The sequence below is a fragment of the Sardina pilchardus genome, chromosome 18 (assembly GCF_963854185.1).
Source record: "Sardina pilchardus chromosome 18, fSarPil1.1, whole genome shotgun sequence".
Lineage (NCBI taxonomy): Eukaryota > Metazoa > Chordata > Actinopteri > Clupeiformes > Clupeidae > Sardina > Sardina pilchardus.
This window is the reverse complement of record NC_085011.1, coordinates 18540958-18561512: the sequence shown is the minus strand read 5'-3', so window position 1 is coordinate 18561512 and position 20555 is coordinate 18540958. Positions and strand designations below refer to the sequence as shown.

The window sequence follows — 20555 nt, the reverse complement described above, 5'->3', positions numbered from 1 at the left end:
AGAGGAGAGAGAAGGAGAAGAAGGAGAAGAGAAAGAGGATAAGCAAGCGTGGACAAAAACAAAAAAAAAACACCTCAAAACCCAAAGCATGGAGAGTGGTGAGAGTGGGGGGGTTGGGGTGGACGGGGGGAAGGGCAAACGAGGGTGAGAGGGAGAACGAGACAGATTGGCACTGGGGGCAGTTGTGGGCATGACCTGTGCGCCGGCCCTGTGGTTTCAATGTCAGATTAAAAAGAGACGCTCTCAGCAGTCTACGGCTTTTCTCAACAGGACCACCACTTTAGCAGACGGGCGCGCCCCCACATAATATGGATCCGAGAGAGAGGCGGCACATTCTTGAGGCTGCCCGCGCAGCACGGAGCGCTGATATACAAGAGGCACGAGTGGCCAAGGCACTTCAGCTAGCAGCTGGACGCACATGCCCTCGTCCTGGATGTGTGCCCGAGGGCAGGCGGAGGTGTGTGCGATCTGTGTGTGAGGAAGTGTTTTTGTGTTTGTGTGTGTGTGTGTGTGTGTGTGTGTGTGTGTGTGTGTGTGAGAAAGACAGACAGTCATCTAGACAGATCAGTATCAATCAAGCTCCATTTGAGACCACAGGCAGCAAAGGAGACCAGAAGAGGACTTTCTAAAATGACCGACGTGACCTAATTTTCCAAACAGCTCTGACGGTGGTAGGGGAGGAGAGGGGGTGAGGCGGAGGAACCAGGAGGCTGCACGTGAGGATCCAAACACTGCTGGAAAAAGATCAGCAGGCTCATAAATGTGAACTCGCCAAGCCATTGTTCTGGTGACTCGTGTCGATATGAAGCGTAATGAAGAGGCTCGAAACGCTACTCGAAATAAACAAGTAAAAGGGGAGCTAGTGTGCGGACATTCCTTGAGCTTTTCTCCAACTCACAAGTTTTCTTAATCATATTTTCAGAAAATAAAAGTTTAAAGTTCAGCTTCTGGATGTTAATTAGACAAGATACTGTGAGGCTGCAGGTATTCAAGGCGTTATGGGGCTGCATGCTTAAGACTGCACACGGGACAAGCCACAGTGGTGAAAACAAGGAGAGGCGCCTGGTTTATTCTTTCAGTAGATCAAAAGGACTTCGCCCATCCACAGGCTACCCAACATCATAACCAAACTGTTCAGGGCTTCGGCGCCATCATTTTGACGAATAAAAAAGTCCAGAATAACCCGCTCCCTCGTTAACGCCTCCAGATAGTAATGATCCATTTTCTTTGTCGGTTTTCCAGCCCGACTTCAAAAGAGCACTACGAGATTAATAATCTACACACCCAGGAAGATGCCTGCTGCTGACAGGTTCCCTTCAGCTACAGGAGCTTTGAGCAGACAATCGCTCCATTGCCCCACGCAACTGGGACTTAATGGGAGGCACTGGAAAGGGCTCTGCAGCACTGAGGCTTGTGAGATGCACTGAATCTGTCAGACGCCGTCTTCCCGCAGCTTCTTCTCCATTCCCGAGCACAAAAGGTGAGGAGAGCCGCAGCCGTGAACCTGAATGCAGCTAAACAATCAGCTTTTCCGCCTCTTATATGCGCGTCACGCCATTTCTGCTCTTTTCAGTGCCACTCACGCACAAAGAATCGACATAAGAGTATGAGAAAGAAGGGAGGAAAAGAATAAAAGAGATAAAAAAGAATGGAAGACAGGAAGACAGACAGAGGAGAGGAAAAGAAAGGGGCATAGAAAAGGACTCGAAATTAATAGGGGAGCGTTCCTTCAAGCCTCCAATTCATTAGGAGGAGAATGATACACAGCAGAATGAGTTCAGTGACTCGCCTCTCGCTCTCTCTCTCCTCCACCCAGACATGATGTCTGGCAATGGCACCTTATGCGTGTGGAACTGTGTGAAGCCTGGCTCTGAGGGGAGAGGGAGAGGGAGAGAGAGAGAGAGAGAGAGAGAGAGAGAGAGAGAGAAAGACGGAGAGAGAGAGAAAGAAAGACAAAGAGAGAGAGGAGAGAGAGAGAGAGAGAGAGAGAGAGAGAGAAAGAGAGAGAGAGAGAAAGAGAGAGAAAGAGAGAAAGATGGAGATAGAGAAAGAGGAGAGAGAGAGGAGGGAGAGAGAAGGAGGGAGAGGGAAAGGGAGCGGGAGGGGAGAGCCTGGCCATCCATCCCAGAGTGGAATGAGCTGTCAGGACTGGAGAGTGCATGAGGAGAGGAGTCGTGGGGTTTGGGGTTAGCGATGGGGAGAGGGCTCCGTTTATAGACTATTTACACAAGATGCCCTCCAAAAGCACTGACAAATGGCACACCACTGCAGGGCCAGGTGGGACCAAAGAGATGGCACCGGGGCACACACATGCACAGGTGTGAGGGTGTGTGTATGAGTGTGTGTGTGTGTGTGTGAAACAACACACACACACACACACAAACAAAGCCAAAGGGATGACGAGGTCAGGCATGTGTGCGAGTGAGTGAGTCAGAGCCGGTGTGTGTGTGTGTGTGCCTGGACAATCTGTACCTTTCTCTGTGCGTAGGCGCTTGAAGGAGTCGGTCTTGGACAGGCCCGGGTCAGCGATGAGCTTGGAGCCCAGCTTGACGGTCATGTCGATGGAGCGGTAGCCCTGCGGCAGCTTGCGATCGTGCAGCAGGGTCAGCAGCTGGGCCAGGGTCATCTCCCCAGGCAGAGGTTGACCTGCGCGGGCACAGAGAGGGTTAAACACCACGGCTGTGTCTGGGAACAAAAGCTTCTCTAAACCACATTTATTTATTTTTATAAGCAAGAATGACAAGAACAAATCTCACTTTTGTAAACAATAATCAACAGTTAACAAATCTGCAACAAACGAAAATGCTTTCTGAGAAATCATAGACCGTGGGGAGGATATACGGGACGGGCTGCTGTGGCCTTAGGGGTGGAGGGCATTGCTAAGTCAGAGCTTAAGAGTGCACTGCAGCGAGATTGGCTTTAGGGGGTGGACATAGGAGCAGCGATAAGGACTCTAGGACTCGGTGGCAAACACCAAGGTGGAGGTCAGTGCTGTTTTTAGGAGCGCTGATCAATAGGATGCTCAGGCAGCCCTATGGCAGCTACAGCATGGGGAGAAACTGAGTGAACAGACCAGAGAGGGAGGGAGAGAGCGAGAGAGAGAGAAAGAACGCAAGAAAGACAGAGAGAAAGAGAGGGGGGGCAGACATACAGACAGAGGGAGGGAATTTTTGCGGAACAGGATTGTGCTGTAGACCTTGAGTCAGAATTGAGAGAGGAGAGAGCCGAGTGTCTGGCACAGGTGTGACTGTAGCGTGGCTGCGGTGAATGGCCGTTACCTGGGAGCAGCTTGTGGTAGAGGTGGAAGACAGGCACACTGACGGTTTTGGCAGCAGGGTCAACGCCAGAGGAGGCAGACAGCTTGTCACTCATCACCCGACCTCGTCGAGACGGAGGCCGTGGAGGGGTGGACAGGGCCCTCTTGGACTGAGACTTCAGGCCTGTCACACACGCACACAAACACAATCATTTAAAACCTTTGGTTAACTTAATTTCGCCAAGCACCTGTTGGTTATATGGACTAGTAACCCTAAGCATACATAAGAATTCAATATTTTTTACAATGCCTGGACACAATGCTCAGACAAATTTGTCTATTTAAATAATCATTGTACGGGGTACAAAGTCAGAGAGCGCTGTGTCTGGGTGTGCCAGGGCAGTTGCTAAGTTACCTGAGGCTACGACAACACTGTAGTTGTCCTGGAAACCGTTGTCGGCCTTCATCTTCTCCTTCTCCTCGTGGTTCTTCTTCTCCTTGTCCTCCTTCTGCTCACTGATCAGCTTGGCTGTGATGCTGGGAGTGTCTGTATGGTCGAGACAGAATGAGAGACAGAGAAGCAATAGAGAAAGATGGAGGGAAGGAGAGAGAGCGACAGAGGGAGGGAGAGAGAGAGAGCGGGAGGAGAGAGAGAGAGGGAGAGAGAGAGGGGGAGAGAGAGAGAGAGGGAGAGAGCAAGAGAGAGAGAGACAGAGACAGACAGACAGACAGAGAAAGAGAGAGAGAGAGGGAGAGAGAGAGAGAGAGAGAGAGAGAGAGAGAGAGAGAGAGAGAAATAGTGAGTGCTTGGGTTGTTGACCTAAGGAGAGAGAGTTGGGCGTGTCCAGCCCCACCATCAGCCCCCCAGCCCAGCACAGCGCAGCGCGGCACACACAGTAAATAGAGCCGGGCTGCTGACAAAGCGCGTCTGGCTTTATTGCTTAAGTGTATAAATATTCTAATCTGATGCATTAACAAGGCCGATAACGAGCCGAGGGGCCAGGGGAGGCGAGGGGAGCGGCGCGTCCATCTGTTAGCCCCTGCAGAGAGAGACGCACTCCATCACAGAGGAATTAGCCATCAGCCGGGCCCTGGAGGGGCCACAGGGAGCAGCACTGGGACACCATCTTAGTTAACCTGCCCTCCACACGCACACACACACACACACACGCACACACACACACACACACACACACACACACATATATACAGACTCTATAGGTATGGATATAAGCGAATTCAAGCTGAAATGCAGACAGTGTTGAGGGATCAGGAATAGGTGTGATTCATTGTGCAAAAATTATACTGCACATCAATTTGTTCTCCACACACTATGCGAATGCACGAGCACACACACACACACGCACACACACAAATCTTTCAGGGTGAGGGGGTCAGGGAGGAGAATAATTCTCTGCCAAATACATTTACCTCAAGTGCCATCTGCACCTCAGGCCTTGAGCAGGTATTATTACTATGGAAATGCAATATGTCCCAGGGTCAAACGCGTCTCTCTTCAGATCCCCTGGCTTGTGCACCCACCCTCATGCACACTCAGTGGGGCCGAGGCTTTGTGGCACTGTTTGATCAGTGTAATTCTCTTTAAACACTACACTACACCAGGAGGGGGAAAGGCACTCCCATGGTGAGATTCAGAAGAGGAAATAATTGCTGACATGGCAAACATTATGAGCAGGAGCCTCTCATTACCTGATGCACACAAGCATTTGAGAGGTGAAGCCACCTCAAGACTGAGATTCTATTCATATCTATGGCTGGAAAGTGCAGGGGTGCGTACGATCAGAGTGGACTTTGACGGCAAGTTCTTGAGAAGTTGGGAGAGGAGAACGCACCTGAGACTCGGTCTAGGACGTCGGCCAGGGTGGTGGAGATGGGCAGGTGGAGGGTGCGGTACTTGTGCCCCGCCCCGTACATGGGGTGCTGGATCACATGACTGGTGGCATTAATGCGTCCCTTATACAGCTGGAGAGAGAGGGAGAGAGAGAGAGAAGACAGATGTTATGGAGAGACGGGCCAATGGAAAACAGTGCTAAATGTCCTGTTGTGATGCAACAGTGTAAGTCATAGGAGTCATCTTAAAGCAACAGCACAAAACTGAACAGAATCCATTCTCTTATTAGCACAATACCTCTAGTGTCTAATACCTCAACATTTCAGCCCCTTATCTCTTCTTCCTGGTGTTATCAAACCCCCTACCATCCTATGTTTACATTCCTCTGACTATGTGCTGTGTTACAACAGAGAGTGTCCGTTCAGTAGTGTGAGACGTTCAAGTCTGAGTGATATGAAGCTCTACACATAAAATTGAGATGCAACAATAGAGCAGGAAGGGTTCAAATATGACGGGAAGATCAAACTAGACACATGTGGGACAGCAGTGGTGCCACGTGGCTATGAGGGTCAAGTGAGCCGTTTGGACACACACTGCTTCAGAGTGTCGTCCCTTCAGGAGGTAAAGATTCACATCGATTCATCACCACAGCGCCCACCTCTGATAATGAAGCCGAGCGGCGCTCTGGCACGGCAGGCCTCCGGCTGGAGTGCCCTGCTAAACTGCGCAGGCCGCTTGTAATCGATGAAATGAAGTGAGCGATGATGCCCGCCGATTTGCCCGCTGGCACAGTTCCCCCTGGCATGCCTGGGCAGAGCGATCACTCTCTGGCCCTCTGGCCGACCGGTGACCCGTACCCATTCGTGCTGTCACCATGCATCTCAGGAACGGGCAAAGGGTGGCACGGAGGGCGCGGATGCCAGGCTAACATACGGCTAGCGTCTGGTCCAGACACATCACAGACACATTAATGGAGCAGCTTCATTCATAAGACATCAGTCTGAATGGGAGAGCAGGAGTTTAACATGGAGATGGAAACCCATCTTCTGAGCAACCACTTCAGTGGCATTAGTCTCTGAACGTTCACAATACGTGTCTGGCCCCTTGTGGCCACCTGGGAATACTACAGAGCCCAGACCAAAGGAGAGAACTAGAACTACAGGTCAGCTATTTTCATATCATGAGTGGCATACAGTGCATGTGTCAGGTCGAATACAATTAAGTCTAATTAAAGTTACACTGACACGGCCGAATGTTGAAGACATGGTTCTTGGGCAGATTTGTTTCTAATCGACACACCAGAACGGAGTTCGAATGTTGAGATTTTGGGGGGGCGTGTAGGGTAGGGTGTGTGTGTGTGTGTGTGTCTGGTGCCTCACCGGACAGGGCGACTGCAGGAAGACGGTGACCTTCTCGTCCTCCAGCATGAGCTGCAGGAAGAGCCTGCGGATGAAGCCCGAGATGTTGCCAGAGATGGGCACGTTCCCGCGCTGAGGGGCCGACTGGAACAGCTCACACAGGACCTGCACGCCGAACACACACACACACACACACACACAGAGTCATAGGTCACACCACAATACATTCAAATCAGCTTAACATTTGAATGGTACACTACTGGACTCTTTGATGCATCATCCAGCTGTACAGTCAAACTAATGATACATGAGGCGACTTTTTGAGCTACTGTATGTTGCAGGGCAACCACAAAAAAACAGTTCCAAATTATTCTGCTTGGATGACCATGACTATTTGCCTACAGATCCTTAAAAGGTCTCCAGAAAAGAAACTGTTGCCCAATATCAACGGAAACATGCCAGAACTACAATAACGAGGAACATTGTCCAGCAACACTGGCCAAAAAGTGGGCCCATGCATCATCAGCTTAAGGCTCGTTGTTTGGACATGGTAACTTCAACAATAAGGCTAACACTTTCTCCTCGTCTCTCTGTCTCCCACACACCACCACACAGAAGAACAGACGTCTTCTATACAGACGCACTTGAGTGCAGGAGCGCTGGTGCTTGGGGCCCTACCTGTGCCATGAGGCGCTGGTTGTTGGGGTGGCAGGAGATGCACTGCAGGAAGAAGGCCACGGTGGCGTTCTCGATGCTGGTGCGCTGCTGCGTGGTGAGCCCGCCTGCCCGGCCGCCCGTGCCCAGAGAGTAGCGCGAGCCGGACGCCTGCACCGGGGAGGAGGGAGGGGGGAGAGAGGGGCCGGCCGAGGAAGAGGGGGACGAGAGCGATGAAGAGGGGCCGGCTGTGGACCCGCCGGCCGCAGATGCCGATGCCCCACATGCTGCCTGCCCGTTGCTGCTGCTGCTGCTGTTGTTGACGTTGCAGGGGGTGGTGCTGCTCCCGGCGCTGGCACTGGAGTGGCACAGCAGGAAGAGCAGCGCCGTCCACAGCGGGTTGACCTCCGGGCCGCCGAGCCAGTCCTTCATGGCGTGGCTGTTGCCCACTTCCGTCAGGAAGCGCAGCACGGGCGCCGCCAGCTCCGGGGAGAGCGTGGCGCGGCTCACCGGCGGCGGCGATGAGGAGGAGGAGGATGACGAAGAGGAGGTGGAGGGGAGGTTGTGATAGCTGTGGTGGTGGTGATGCTGATGCCGTCGCTCGGACGGCGAAGACGATGACGAGGCGGAGGCCGCGGAGGCCGCGGCGGCGGACGAGGCGGAGCCGGGCAAGGGGAGGTCGGCGCTGGCCAGCAGGTGGCAGCAGAGGCCGGCCAGGCTGCGCACCAGGAGCGAGGGCAGCCCCGAGTCCAGCAGCTGCTGGATGGCGCCGGGCGACTGCGACGCGGCCGCCAGCGTGGCCAGCTGCGACTCGGACAGGGCGGGCGGCGAGCGGGCGTGCTTGGAGTCGTCCGTCAGGCCCCCGCCGCCGGACGCCGAGCTGGTGGCGGCGGCCGCCGCGTCGTGCTGCTTCTTGCCGTCGTCGGTGAGCGAGAGGCGGTGGCGCGACTGCGACTGGGACTGGGCGGCCGGCGTGGGCACAATGCCCATCCAGGACATGAGCAGGGAGAAGTAGCTGGGGTGGATGTGGCACATGGAGCACAGCAGGCTGTCCACCGCCTTCTTCAGGACCATGTTGCAGGCCAGCGACATGGACCAGTTATACAACAGCCTGCACACACGAGGGGGTGAAGGAGGAGGAGAAGAGGAGAAGAGGAGGAGAAGAGGAGCAGAACGAGAGATTATATGACTGCAACATCACAAACACGGTTTACCTTGTAGCTAGCTTGTAGTAATTCATTCTTACAGAGTTGTGGTAATAGTATATGTTTATGGTTATTGTCAGAATTTTGTGCTTATTTAGTCGACTAAAACTTTATTTTGTATATAGGCTTTATTTTGAATTGTTAATTCTACTGATGTCAATGTAAGTCACTTTGGACAAAACCATTTGATAAGAAGTATAAACATAAAAATGACATGGAAGTCCCATTTTGTTGTCACAGAATACCACAGCTTCCATGAGCTAAAAATACACTCCAAACTCCAACACGCAGCCCTAACATTCTGAATCTCCCTTCGCACACCCATTAAAACCTGTGTCCCGATTCCCCCAGTCCCAAAAGCATGACCAGGTAAAGTGAACAGATTCCTGTGCATGTGTGCGCACTTGCAGGGGGACACAGAGTGCACGGGTGCAACTGCTTTTAAAGGGAAACCATTTTGGAGCGGAGTACTTTATTCTGTTCTGGGGGAATGAAGTATTCATGTCAGACAAATAAAGCATGCACTCTTACATGAATAAACCACAACAGGGAACAGATTTGGAGAGGGAGAGTGGTCTCCACATGACCAGAAACACACACGTGTGTACACACACACACAGGGCAGGTGGCATTATATATACTAAAAGGCTTGCCACGGGGGAATGTAAACACACAATTTTGACCTGCTTGTGAAGAAACGCAAATTGAATGAGGTTGCCTCTAAGCTTACTATTAGTGTGTTTTGAAGAGCAGCACAGGGACCAACACTTTAACACTCTTCCCTGACGCTTTTAAAGGCGGCGCAAAAGGAGAACAAAGAGTGTCTTGCGCATGAATAACGACGCGTCACTACTCCATTCAAAAGAGAGGGGAAAACCTGTATTATGGCAAGTGTGTGTGAGTGCCTAAGAGCACGTGTGTGGATGTGTAGATCAAGAGATGAATGTGCATTAGCACTTGTGTGCATGTAAGGGCCTCTGAATGAAAGACTGAATGTGTGTGTGTGTGTGTGTGTGTGTGTGTGTGTGTGTGTGTGTGTGTGTGTGTGTGTGTGTGTGTGTGTGTGTGTGTGTGTGAGACAGCCAGAGCATGATTGTGTGCCTGTATGTTGCTATTTTTACCCCAATGGCTAATGGATTCATGAATGAGAGGCTAACCATATCTCAGCCTAAATGTTTGCACATGTCTATATGTATCTCAGGTGCATCTCAAAAAATGTGAACATCATGGAAAAGTCCATTACCCTGCCCAGACAGAGATCAAAGGCTCAGGACATCAATTGAAAAAAAAAAACAATTGCTGGTGTTTTCAGGTAGTTAGCTGATCAGAGTTTTTTTTTTTACATTTTGAGAGAGTATACTTTTTTACTAGAGCATATGAAACCTTCCCTTGTTGAATGGATGGAAAGAGGACTTGTCCAGGACATTTCCAGTGTTTCAGATGCACCTGGTGTTGTGGGCATGAGTGAAAGGACACGAGTGTGTGTGTGTGTGTGTGTGTGTGTGTGTGTGTGTGTGTGTGTGTGTGTGTGTGTGTGTGTGTGTGTGTGTGTGTGTGTGCGGCGTGCGGCTCTACTCACTCAAAGAGCTCGCGGTTGAGCAGCGCGGGCAGGTCGTAGTCCACTGGCAGCTCGTAGCTGTGCCACAAGATGGCCGCCACGCAGTGGAGGTGTGAGGGCGAGGGCATGAGCAGGCCGTACTCGCGGGGCGAGGAGGCGCTCGGGCCCATGTAGCCCAGCGGCGCGCTCCTCTTCATGGCCGCCACGCGGGCCGAGTCGTGCACCCACTGCAGCAACGCCTGGACCCTGCAGACGGAGAAGAAAACAAGCCCAGGCACGTCAGCGATCACACTGGGCTTCTGAATCACAGCAAGGTTGTTTTGAGGACGTTTTGCTTGACGTTTGTGCGGCTGATAGTTGATATAGCAGTGCCTTCTAGTGCTGATTACAGCTTGTAATTCCATGAAATGTAAAGCTTACAAATCACAGACTCACAGAGCATATCCCAAATGAACAGTATGTTTTTGAGCTGGTCCATGTTGACTCAATTACTGATTACAATTAAAAGTTGGGCTTTGGGAGCTTCCGAGGGATACGTCACGTCACCTGGTGTACCCCTCGTGTGTCTCTCTCAGCTGATTTCATCTGACTGAAAGCCTGTCTCAGCCCATTTCATTCCACACAACTGGCTGACGGGGGGGATGCTATTCCCAGAAGTGAGCCGTGCTTGATGAGATGAGCTAAGATACAACCATCAGGAGCGAAAAAAACTCATAACCGCAAAAACCTGCATCCCAAATACGCCATAAATTGAAGAGTTCAGGGGCTGTCTGGGAGCATCTCCGCTGATGGCTTTTCTCAGACACACTGAGCCAATGAATACAAATGTTTGGGTTTGTACATGATTGGCTTTTGTCCTTATTCTACCTTTCGTGCAATGCTATAAGCTTAGGCTGCTGTTGCCTTCAAACGTAACTGTGTTGCGCTTCTTTCTGAACTTACCTCATATTCTTATGTGTTTGTTAAATAACTGTTGCATGTGAATAGTTAGTTACTGGTCAGACAAGACAGTTCTAATGGCAAACTCATTAGAAAAGTCCCTTTTCTCAAATCAGATGTTTATCCAAACATTGACAACAAAGAGCGAGTAATGCGAAGCATTGCTAGTGAAATGTGGAGGCCCAAACCTGTCTTTGGTGCCAGGGTCCTGGGTGGTGCCCAGCTGGTAGAGGATGTCGATGGTGGAGTCGGACGAGAGGCCGTTGAGCCTCCCGAAGAGCAGGGGGCTGTTCAGATCTGTGGCAAGAGAGACAGGACAGCACAGCACAATTACACTCGGAAATAACAAAGGACTCAAGACACTCGGCACGAACCCAGCGGCCTGACGCCGAGGCTCTCCGGAAAAAGGGGAGAAAAAAACAACACATGGCAAGTGTAGTGTGTAATGATGCCCAGTGCTCCATACGCAGTGCCACATATTACACATGAACACGTTCATTTGAGCAGCTTATTAGGCCTCAGACAGATGCTCTGAAGAGGGCAAATTAGCCCTGGTAATTGCTTCAGAGCAACAGATTTCATGAGTCATTGACTAAGAGCCAATAAAGAGCAGCGTTTGGGCGCTTACACCACGCAGGTTATGGACAGTGACTCAGAAGAGCGAGAGAGAACAGGAGACCCGCTAGAGTGATGCATATATGAGTCCACACCGGTTTAGTGCTTGGCTTTTTAAATGTCCTTTGTGGCATTATGGTTGCAGCGGTCTGTAAGGGAACTATCATTTATTTATTCATAATCACGCATCGCTGGTTAATTACCGCAGTGATACAGCTACGGGCGTGCGCATGTCTGTCTATCATTAGCCCCCTTCCCCATTGTCGGGGCAATTAAGGCTTCTGGAGTTTAATCGCTAATCGATAGCGGGGACGCAAACATTTTCTCATTCTCTGGGTTTGCCGCCCCAGCCATTAACACCTGTGAGATCCAATTAGCCTTGACAAAGGGCTTGAGGCTATTATGTTCATAGACTATGGGTGCATCTATGTTTCCGCTGGTAATTGTAGAGGCGGACATCCTGGTTCCCAAAAGTAAAAGCCCTGGAGGGACAAGCCATGTTTTCTTTCTACCTGTGCACTTAACACAGGGGATATCTATTATCTATTATCTGATTAGCTGGCTGCTAATTAGGACGAGCTGGTTTACTAAATGGTTGGGTCAAATACATGGCAGGACTTCTACTTTCTGAACCCGGGATGTCCGCTTCTGGGTAATTGTGCATTGCACACGTGTGTGCTCTTGTAGGTGCAGGTGTGCACTGTGCAGGTGTGCAGGTGCTCACTGTTGGGGTCCGTGCCGGAGGCGGCGCAGTTGCGCAGCAGGATGTCGATGAGCTTGAGGCCGATGGTGGTGGACTGCAGGCCGATCTTGACCAGCACGGCCTCGATGTTGGGCGAGTGCATGCCGCAGTAGGGCGACATGAGCAGCGCGGCGCACGTCTGCAGCAGGTTGGCGGTGGGCGCGGCCGCGCTGGCCATCAGGGCCTCCAGGTCACTCACGTGCGTCAGGCAGTGGTGCAGCAGACGCAGCCAGCCAATACTGGGGGGGAGAGAGCGCCGAGAGAGTTGTTAAATGACACAGAGTTTTAGTTTTAAGGGTGAGAGATAGCAGTTAGAGGCAAAAGACAGATAAGGGGCAAAAGTGACACACATAAAGAGACAGACAATAAAAAAACACAATGTTGTATTGAACAAAGCAATTTTCCTCTTACAAATACTTGATGCACAGTGAAAACACTAAGTAATGAGTGAAGCAATACACTCCGTTTCGCTCTGTGAGGTAGTAACAATGCAAATATGCAAACAGCAATGACGGGATCATCATCTAATTTAGTCTAGCCTCGTTTCACACTGTCTGCTTGGCGTGTCTTGTGTGAAGGGTACCAGTACCTGGTCTTGGACACCTGGTCCTCGGAGGGCAGGAAGGGATTGTTGACCGTTGCGGAGGAGGTGTTGCCGAAGGCGGTGAGTCCGAGCAGCTTGATCTGGGACAGGCCGAGGGTGCTGGCGTCGCGCGGCCGGTGCAGCCGCAGGCACACGGCCGACGCCACCTCCGCCTTCACCAGCTGGATCTTGATGTAGGTCAGGCCGCTGGTGATGACCGGCGTGGACAGCGGCAGCATGTTGACGCCGTCCGCGCTGATCTCCACAGACACCGACGACGGGCAGGCTGGGCAGAGAGAGAGAGAGAGAGAGAGAGAGGCAGACGAGCATGCTTTTAAAAAAAAATGGACTTACTGACTGGGATGATTCTAGAATTTCTTATTTTACGCTTGCTTGGGTGTTCCCATGCTGCCTTGTGCGCAATTTGATTCACGCTGCACGTCTCGTTGAGAAGTGGTGGCGCTATCCAGGCTAAATTGACATCCAAATATTGCAGAATATTTACACATTAGGCTGCGTTTCGCAACTTCGTTAAAGCAGCACACTATGCACTATGCGTGTCTGAACTCGCAGGTTCAGTGTCACGGCAATTAGCTGGAGAAACATTAGTGTGTCTGTTCTGTTAATGGTTTGCCTCAGGCGTTCAGGCGATGCACTTAAGTGCACACTTAATACTAATCGCACCATTAGTCAAGTCATGCGTTGCACATACAGGACCGTACTTACTGTTTAACCGCTGAGTCTGTGACACTGTTAATTGTCTGTGCACTTCAGAATGCCTTTATAGATTTATGGCACAAACAGACTGTGGCCAAAACACTCAACATGCACATCCACATACGTGTGTGTGCGTGAGACATCAAGCGAATATATTAATCGACTGCGCATGATTTGCGTGAGTGCAAAGGGAGCGGAAGAGGGAGGCTACCCAGCGTGTGCATCTGAAGTGCTCCGTTCACGTAGCGTAAAAATAGCGTTAGAAGAACGTACGCGCCGCCATCACGTCTGGTGTAGCCAGCTCCATTGATTACAGCGAAAGCAAATTGCTGCGTCGGACGCAACGTAAACCGAACGCTTCAGCTGCGTGCACCGTGCAGCCTTCCTGTGAGTAACAATGTACACGGATCTGAAGAGCACAAGCACACTGGAGGTGGAGGTGTGTGTGTGTGTGTGTGTGTGTGTGTAAGACTCACTGGCTAGCGAGGCTAGGTGCGGCTGGATGTGGACCTCTTTGAGCAGCACGGCGGCCGGCAGGTGGATGGTGAGGTCACACCAGGCCTCCTCCGGCAGGAAGATGTAGGACCAGGCCGCTGAGCGCGCCCGGCGGTGAGGGGGCGTGGCCTGGAGTAGCACCTCAGCCGGCTGGGCAGTGGGGCTGCTGGAGGTTATGGTGCCTGTGGAGGGACAACCAGAGTTTTAGATTTGAATTGTTTTCATATAGTGGTATAATCTGAAACTATCCATATAAAGATTTTCATATTGTAAAAATGTGCGTATGCAAAAAAATAAGCGTGTGTGTGAATCATTGTGTACATGCGTGCTCTACCTGTGAATTAAAATGTCTGTGCAAACACTAAATATGTACACAAACTCTCTTGTGTGAGGGTGGACGCAAACATATCAATCCAAATTCTTTGAGTGTGTCCGTACCAAGCGGAGCAAAGTTGTGCAGGCCCTCCGCGTTGTCCGGCTCGGAGGCCAGGACGCGGGCCTTGAGGCTGCCGTCGGCCGTCTTGCCGGGGCCGGAGTCCAGGAACTTCATGATGGTGGAGACCATGCTGCGCGCCGTGTTGACGATGGCCCGCGTGCTCGTCACCATGTTGTTGCAGATGAGCTGCACTCCACCTGTGAGAGACCGGAGCAGAGCGTTTAGGGCGGCCAACGCACAGGCAAACGCTGGCGCTGTGTCGGGAGGATATTTGTGCTAGGGTTGTGCAATTCATCGAATAAATCGATTTATCGTGATTATGGCTTCCAACAATTATGAAAATAACATAATCAAAATAATGATTATTTTGCTACATTAAGTTTCACAACATAGCTCTCCTTTTGACTTCGGTTGTCGTGTGCATTATCTTTTTACGTGTATTGTTTCCTGTTGTGTTACATTCAAAATTAAATTAAGTGTTAAGAAATGCAAATTTCTAACATGGATGGTAGTCCAAAATCACTGAGTAATCACGATTAATAATCGTGATCTCAATATTGAACAAAATAATCGTGATAATGATCTTTACCATAATCGAGCAGCCCTAATTTGTGCATACACACCCATGTCATGGAAGGCCTTGAGTGCTTCGCTGGTGTCCAACACCCTCAGGATGAACCAAAGCAGAGGCTCAGACAGCTGGCAAGTGGACAGAGAGCCCTGCAGAGGAGATGAGAAAACAGAAGAGTGTCAAATATTGTGAACAAACTAGAGATGCACCGATCGATCGGCCGCCGATCGGAATCGGCCGATTTTCACGTGATCGGCCACGACCGGCGACCGGCCGGTCAGTCTGAGACATGCCGATTTTATGCCGGTCAAATGCACTCGCACCTACTTGTAACAACATCACACAGCTGAGTTAGCAAAGTTTGATGAAGCTAGCAAAGGCTAACACTCAGGGCTGGATAAAGCGCTAACGCTGAGTTTTTCTATGCAGCGAACGCTGTGCTTCGCCATATTGCATGGAATTTACTAAGCTGTCACTTCAGGTTACGTAAACAGCGCACATCACCGCCCCGTCCTTGCCGCTAATTGCGTGCTCACAGCTGAACCACAAGCGCTGTCAACAAGCAGCAACATAGCCACGGCAGGAATAAACATTGTTTTGCTTCGGTTTGCCACCTTAGCATGTATTCTTTCACAATAATACAACAACAAAGTCCGATTTACACATTTAGAGGTTTATTTCATTACCTTTTGTCTACTCACGCCTGTATATTTCTTCTAAATTCGCCAAAAGTAAGCATTCTAACATGTCATACACTACCGCGACCGTGATACAAAACATATCATGTGTGGTGTCGTTGGAAAGCTGTGTTTCTCCTGCATGACGTTATGCCATCCAAATATGGACACTTCCTTTGTATCCGCAAGCAATCGCGAAAGTTCAAAGAGTGTAGTAGACTGAGTATGCATGCCATTGGCTGGCTGTTTCAAGGCTGTTATCTCAAAATTAGTTTTTTGTAATTTTCCAACATCTCAGCCTATGTAGCACCTATACACCAAACTTTCCAGTTATACACTTATCAGTATTCTGAAGATATTTACAGTTGGATATTGTATGTGAGAAGAAAAAAATAGTAGGCCTAGTCTTACAGTGCATTTCTATTAGTAGTGTGTGAAATGAATGTCCCACACTGGGAATAGGCCTACTGCAGCTGAAGAAGACTTGAAGAAGAATCTGTCTATTCACATTTTTTTTACCAGCCATTGATAAGTTGATTACATTTCTATATTAACATGTTGTATTAAAGAAAGGAAAGAAAATAACTCTTTTTGTGTGCTGTAAAGTGGTTAGAAGATGCAAATCGGAATCGGCTAAAATCGGTATCGGCAGGTCAAATTCTATGAAGAATCGGAAATCGGAATCGGCCAAAAAATTGCAAACGGTGCATCTCTAGAACAAACAGTCACAGTAAGGTCTCTTTGATTGGTGTGTGCCATTCTACTGACTACATGACATAAAATGCTTTGCTCGCACGTGAGAACATCTGACTAGATCAACAGTGCGCCACTATAATATACCCTTCATCTCTACAGCATCATCCATTTTTTATCAAGGGCTTTACGATCTCACTCAGACCAAATGTAGTAAAGATGAGGAGCTGGTAGTGTGAACGAGGGGTGGTGAACTCACCTGTCGGCCCATGTAGCCGCAGGCCATGTAGGTGAGGATGGGCTGCAGCATGACCTGCACGGAGGTGGCCCGCTTGCTCAGGGTGGTGAGGATGGTGAAGAGGCCGTCGCCCACGGAGATGGCGTCCAGACCGCCGTGGAAGTTCTCGTGCTTGGTCAGGTGGAGGCCACTCGCTCCTGTGGATAAGAGGAAGTGAGAGAATATGAGAGAGAGAGAGAGGGAGAGAGAAAAAAAAAGAGACTTGTTCAACAACAACAGAGGCAGAGAGTAGAGACTAACAAATCTTTATGAATCTTGCCAATTGAAGCTACAGATCCATAATGAACTGTTTACACAGTGTGTGGTGGCAAAACAAACTAGAAATGTCTTCAGCAGTCACGGTGGAGTGATTCATTATGGAACTGTTGGGTTTTTTTCCCCCCCTCTGATTTGGTTTTGTATCCACAAAATTAAACCCATTTATTCTCCGATAGAAGCTGTAATTAATGACTAATCTGCACCTTAATTAATCTTTCGCTCTCTCTCAAAATACATAGACAGAAAACTTAAGTCCCATAAAACCAAAAGCAAATACCACTCAACACACACACACACACACACAAAGACACACTCTCAGACCTGCATACCTATAATCATGGCCATAGCGCTGCTGTTGCACTGGCCCAGAGCCGAGAGGATCTGGCTCATGACCTGCTGGTTGCCCAGGACCAGGTCTGCCACCCCGACGGCGGGGCCCTGGTGTGGGGCGGCTCCGCCCGGGCCGGCGCCCTCCTTGCTGCCGCACACCTTCTCCTCGTCCGAGACGCTGTCGCTGGAGCCGTTGCCCGCGGGCTGCGCGCGGCCGCTGAACTTGCCGTCGGCGGTGAGCGGCAGCTTGACCAGCGTGTTGACCAGCTTGAGCAGGTTGAACATGAGCTGGTCGCGCGTGGTCTCGCCGCACACGGCCTTGGCGTCGCCGGGCCGGATGATGTTGGCGAAGAGGCCGCCGAAGCAGGCGCGCGCGCCCACCGAGCTGTCCGAGCCGCTGCGCGACACCACCTTGTCGGAGCAGGTGATGTAGTGGTGCACCAGGAAGGTGATGGACTCGATGACGGCCATGATGGTGCCCACGGACACCGACTCAAAGCTCTGCTCCAGGGTGAACTCCAGGAGCTTGACCTGGGCGTCCAGCGGACCCTGGCCAGACAGGAAGGGTCCCCTGCAGACCGAGAGGGAACCAAACAGAACAACAAAGCGCTCAGCGGGACATTTTTATGTTTAATATAATTGTTTTTTACTATTACAGTACCACTGCTTTATTAATATATCATGTACTCTTTGTTTTTTCCCCCTTATGCAGGCTTTTTGCAATTTTGTATTGTATTATGTGTTATTTTGTTATTATCTTGTAGAATCATTTGTATGCATTTTGGGTCAAACCTGTTGCATGAAATGTGCTATATAGACTTGACTTGACTCAACATGGGAAGAACTGGTACGAAAGATCTACAGCACTGTTCTTTGAATTTCTCTTGAATTTCCCCTAGGGGATCAATAAAATATCTATCTATCTCTCTATCCATCTATCTATCTATCTCAAAGTGGATCACAGATGGGGGCTGGTGTCATTTCACATTAATCCATTCCTACAAAAATGCAGACATGTGTCAATAACATTAGCAGAAATTCAGTCAGAGGCCCTGCACACATACACACCTCTCCATAGATAGAATGTGCATCAGCTCAAGCAGGAACTCGCTGAACATTTGGGGACACGTGGAGGAAAGGTGCACTTGGAGCCTGGTCAGGAACTCTTGCATAGCTTGGGTAGCAGTGGGCCCCACCTGTCAATCAGTGCAGGAACAAATGATATTCATAATTAAACTCAACTCATACCCAGCAGGCATCTTCCACAGAACTGCTGATGGACTCTGGCACGTAATTGTACTTTTCACAGAATGTTCTAGTAAATAATTCAGTTGATCACGCTGAGAAAACAACAGGCTGAGGCTGCGGTACCTGGGAGCTGTGCTGGCTGGTGCCGTGAGGGTTGCTCCCCGACAGGAAGCGCACGAGGACGGGGACGAGCGTGAGCTCCGACACCATCTGCTGGGCCGTGCTATCGTGGCCGCCCATCCCACTGCTGGAGGCTGTCGGGGGGGGGGGGAGCACAAATCACATAGTGTTTCACTCCTTCACTTGCTCTCCCGTTCATTTAAGCATCCGTTTCTACACTCGGTCATAAACGAATCACGTAACCTAATCTAGAGTCTACAGTTTGCACTCTAGACATTTACACTTAAAAAACATCAATTTCATCTTCAAAAAAGTTATTTGAATCTCATTTTCCCTTCTATTCCATACAGCATAGACCTCTGAAGTTCGCCTAGAAAAAGGATCAAAAGCTGCCATCTCCAGATCTCTTTATATAATGTAGGTAAAGATGGCAGTTTGTGGGTGCTTTTTGCAGGTGAATTTCATAGGTTCACTTCACAAGCATGGCGTCAGAGAGGGTTAAAGCGGATCTTTGATGGCGTTGGTGCTGGGACTCACCACTGGAGGGCATGTTGGTCATGAGCGTGAGGCTGTGCAGCACCAGACACCAGGTCCTCAGGGAGGTGTTGGGATACCAGGCTAGCACTGTGAGGAAACTACTAATGGAGGCTGGCGAAGAGGATCCAAACACAGACACACAGTCAATACATCACACATACTGTAGCACATTCACAGTGATGTTTGTGCATCACGCACTGCAAATACACACAAGCAGGACACATTCATGGTGAAACAGCATACACACACAGCGCATACTTGGAGGAGCACACTCAATAGGATGCCAAATGTGTATCAGCACACACGGTGAGTATACACAAACTACATTCCGAGTGATAAAACGGTGTCTGTAAAAGCCAAAGACATATGGACACTCTAAGGGTAAAACATACCGCGCTCCGACTCTGCAAGAGAGCAGAAGATTAAAGCTTTAGAAATCAGTAGGCTAATGGAGGTGGGACGACACAGAACGGGAGGAGGGTAATTAGCGGCTGTTTAAGAGTGGAGGGGACGGGTCGGCTTTGCGCCCGTGTCCAGCCGCGGCGGCAGATGGCCGGGCCGGGCGGTGCCGGGCACGGAGCGGGACTCTGACCTTGGTTGAGGGGAATGGTGGGCACCCGGCTGGCGTTGAACAGGAAGATGTCGGAGCCGGTGTCGTCCGCGGCGCCCGGACACGAGTTTAGGCTCAGGGTCAGCCAGAGCTGCAGCAGAGACTCCAGCTTGGGAGGGGCGAGAGAGTGAAGAGACAAAGAAGGACAGAGAAAAAGAGAGGGAGGGATAGCGAGAAAGAGAGGGAGAGAAGGGAGATGGGGAGGGGGAAGGAGAGAGGAGAGAGGAGAGAGAGAGAGAGAGAGAGAGAGAGAGAGAGAGAGAGAGAGAGAAAGAGGGAAAGAGAGGGGGGACAGCAAGACAGACAGGCAAACAGACAGTCATTATCTTTGTTAGATGGAACACTGTGCAGCTTTAAATCTTCACCAGCGGGCCAGTCCAACTACAGTCCTTCACTGGTTCTCTCGACTCCGCCTACCTGGACATGGTGCACCTGCAGCATGGAGAAGAGCTTGTTGAAGCAGGCACTCAGCATGGGGATGGAGGAAGGCTGCACCATGAGACTGCTGCCAGGTGGGGAGCTGTGCAGCCCCCGCAGCAACGAGTCGTCCGTCCCATTCGAGGACTGGACCACTGCAGGAGAGGTGGACACGCCAAAGAAAGGGAACGGTTAACAGAGTCTGAAAGACGTTAAATGTTTACTAAATCGAGTGTACAGAAGGAAGGTTAAATACAGTAGGATGGATGGATATGTTAATAAGTGGTTGTGTTTGTCAGTGTGACAGAGTGGCTACACCACGCACGTAACTGAAGCGTTCTGTTCACGTTGCATCTGCTACAACAATTAGCTTCCTCTATGATCAA

The 20555-nt window shown here is 50.3% G+C and overlaps 1 protein-coding gene across 5 annotated transcripts in view; it reads right to left on the bottom strand.

The window, feature by feature from the left end:
* birc6 (baculoviral IAP repeat containing 6) overlaps positions 1–20555 on the bottom strand; it is a 126746-nt gene that overhangs the window by 64125 nt on the left and 42066 nt on the right. For all 5 annotated transcript variants that reach the window (XM_062519838.1, XM_062519841.1, XM_062519842.1 and 2 more), the window contains exons 41-60: positions 20170–20324; positions 19735–19861; positions 19143–19253; positions 18609–18739; positions 18306–18433; positions 17237–17808; positions 16611–16786; positions 15034–15130; positions 14413–14607; positions 13956–14156; positions 12769–13048; positions 12162–12418; positions 11011–11119; positions 9905–10129; positions 7145–8231; positions 6488–6631; positions 5110–5239; positions 3672–3803; positions 3279–3440; positions 2473–2646 (exon numbers count right to left, since the gene is read on the bottom strand). In XM_062519838.1, coding sequence (XP_062375822.1) covers positions 2473–2646; positions 3279–3440; positions 3672–3803; positions 5110–5239; positions 6488–6631; positions 7145–8231; positions 9905–10129; positions 11011–11119; positions 12162–12418; positions 12769–13048; positions 13956–14156; positions 14413–14607; positions 15034–15130; positions 16611–16786; positions 17237–17808; positions 18306–18433; positions 18609–18739; positions 19143–19253; positions 19735–19861; positions 20170–20324 — 4593 coding nt within the window. The remainder of the gene's footprint in view (positions 1–2472; positions 2647–3278; positions 3441–3671; positions 3804–5109; positions 5240–6487; positions 6632–7144; positions 8232–9904; positions 10130–11010; positions 11120–12161; positions 12419–12768; positions 13049–13955; positions 14157–14412; positions 14608–15033; positions 15131–16610; positions 16787–17236; positions 17809–18305; positions 18434–18608; positions 18740–19142; positions 19254–19734; positions 19862–20169; positions 20325–20555) is intronic.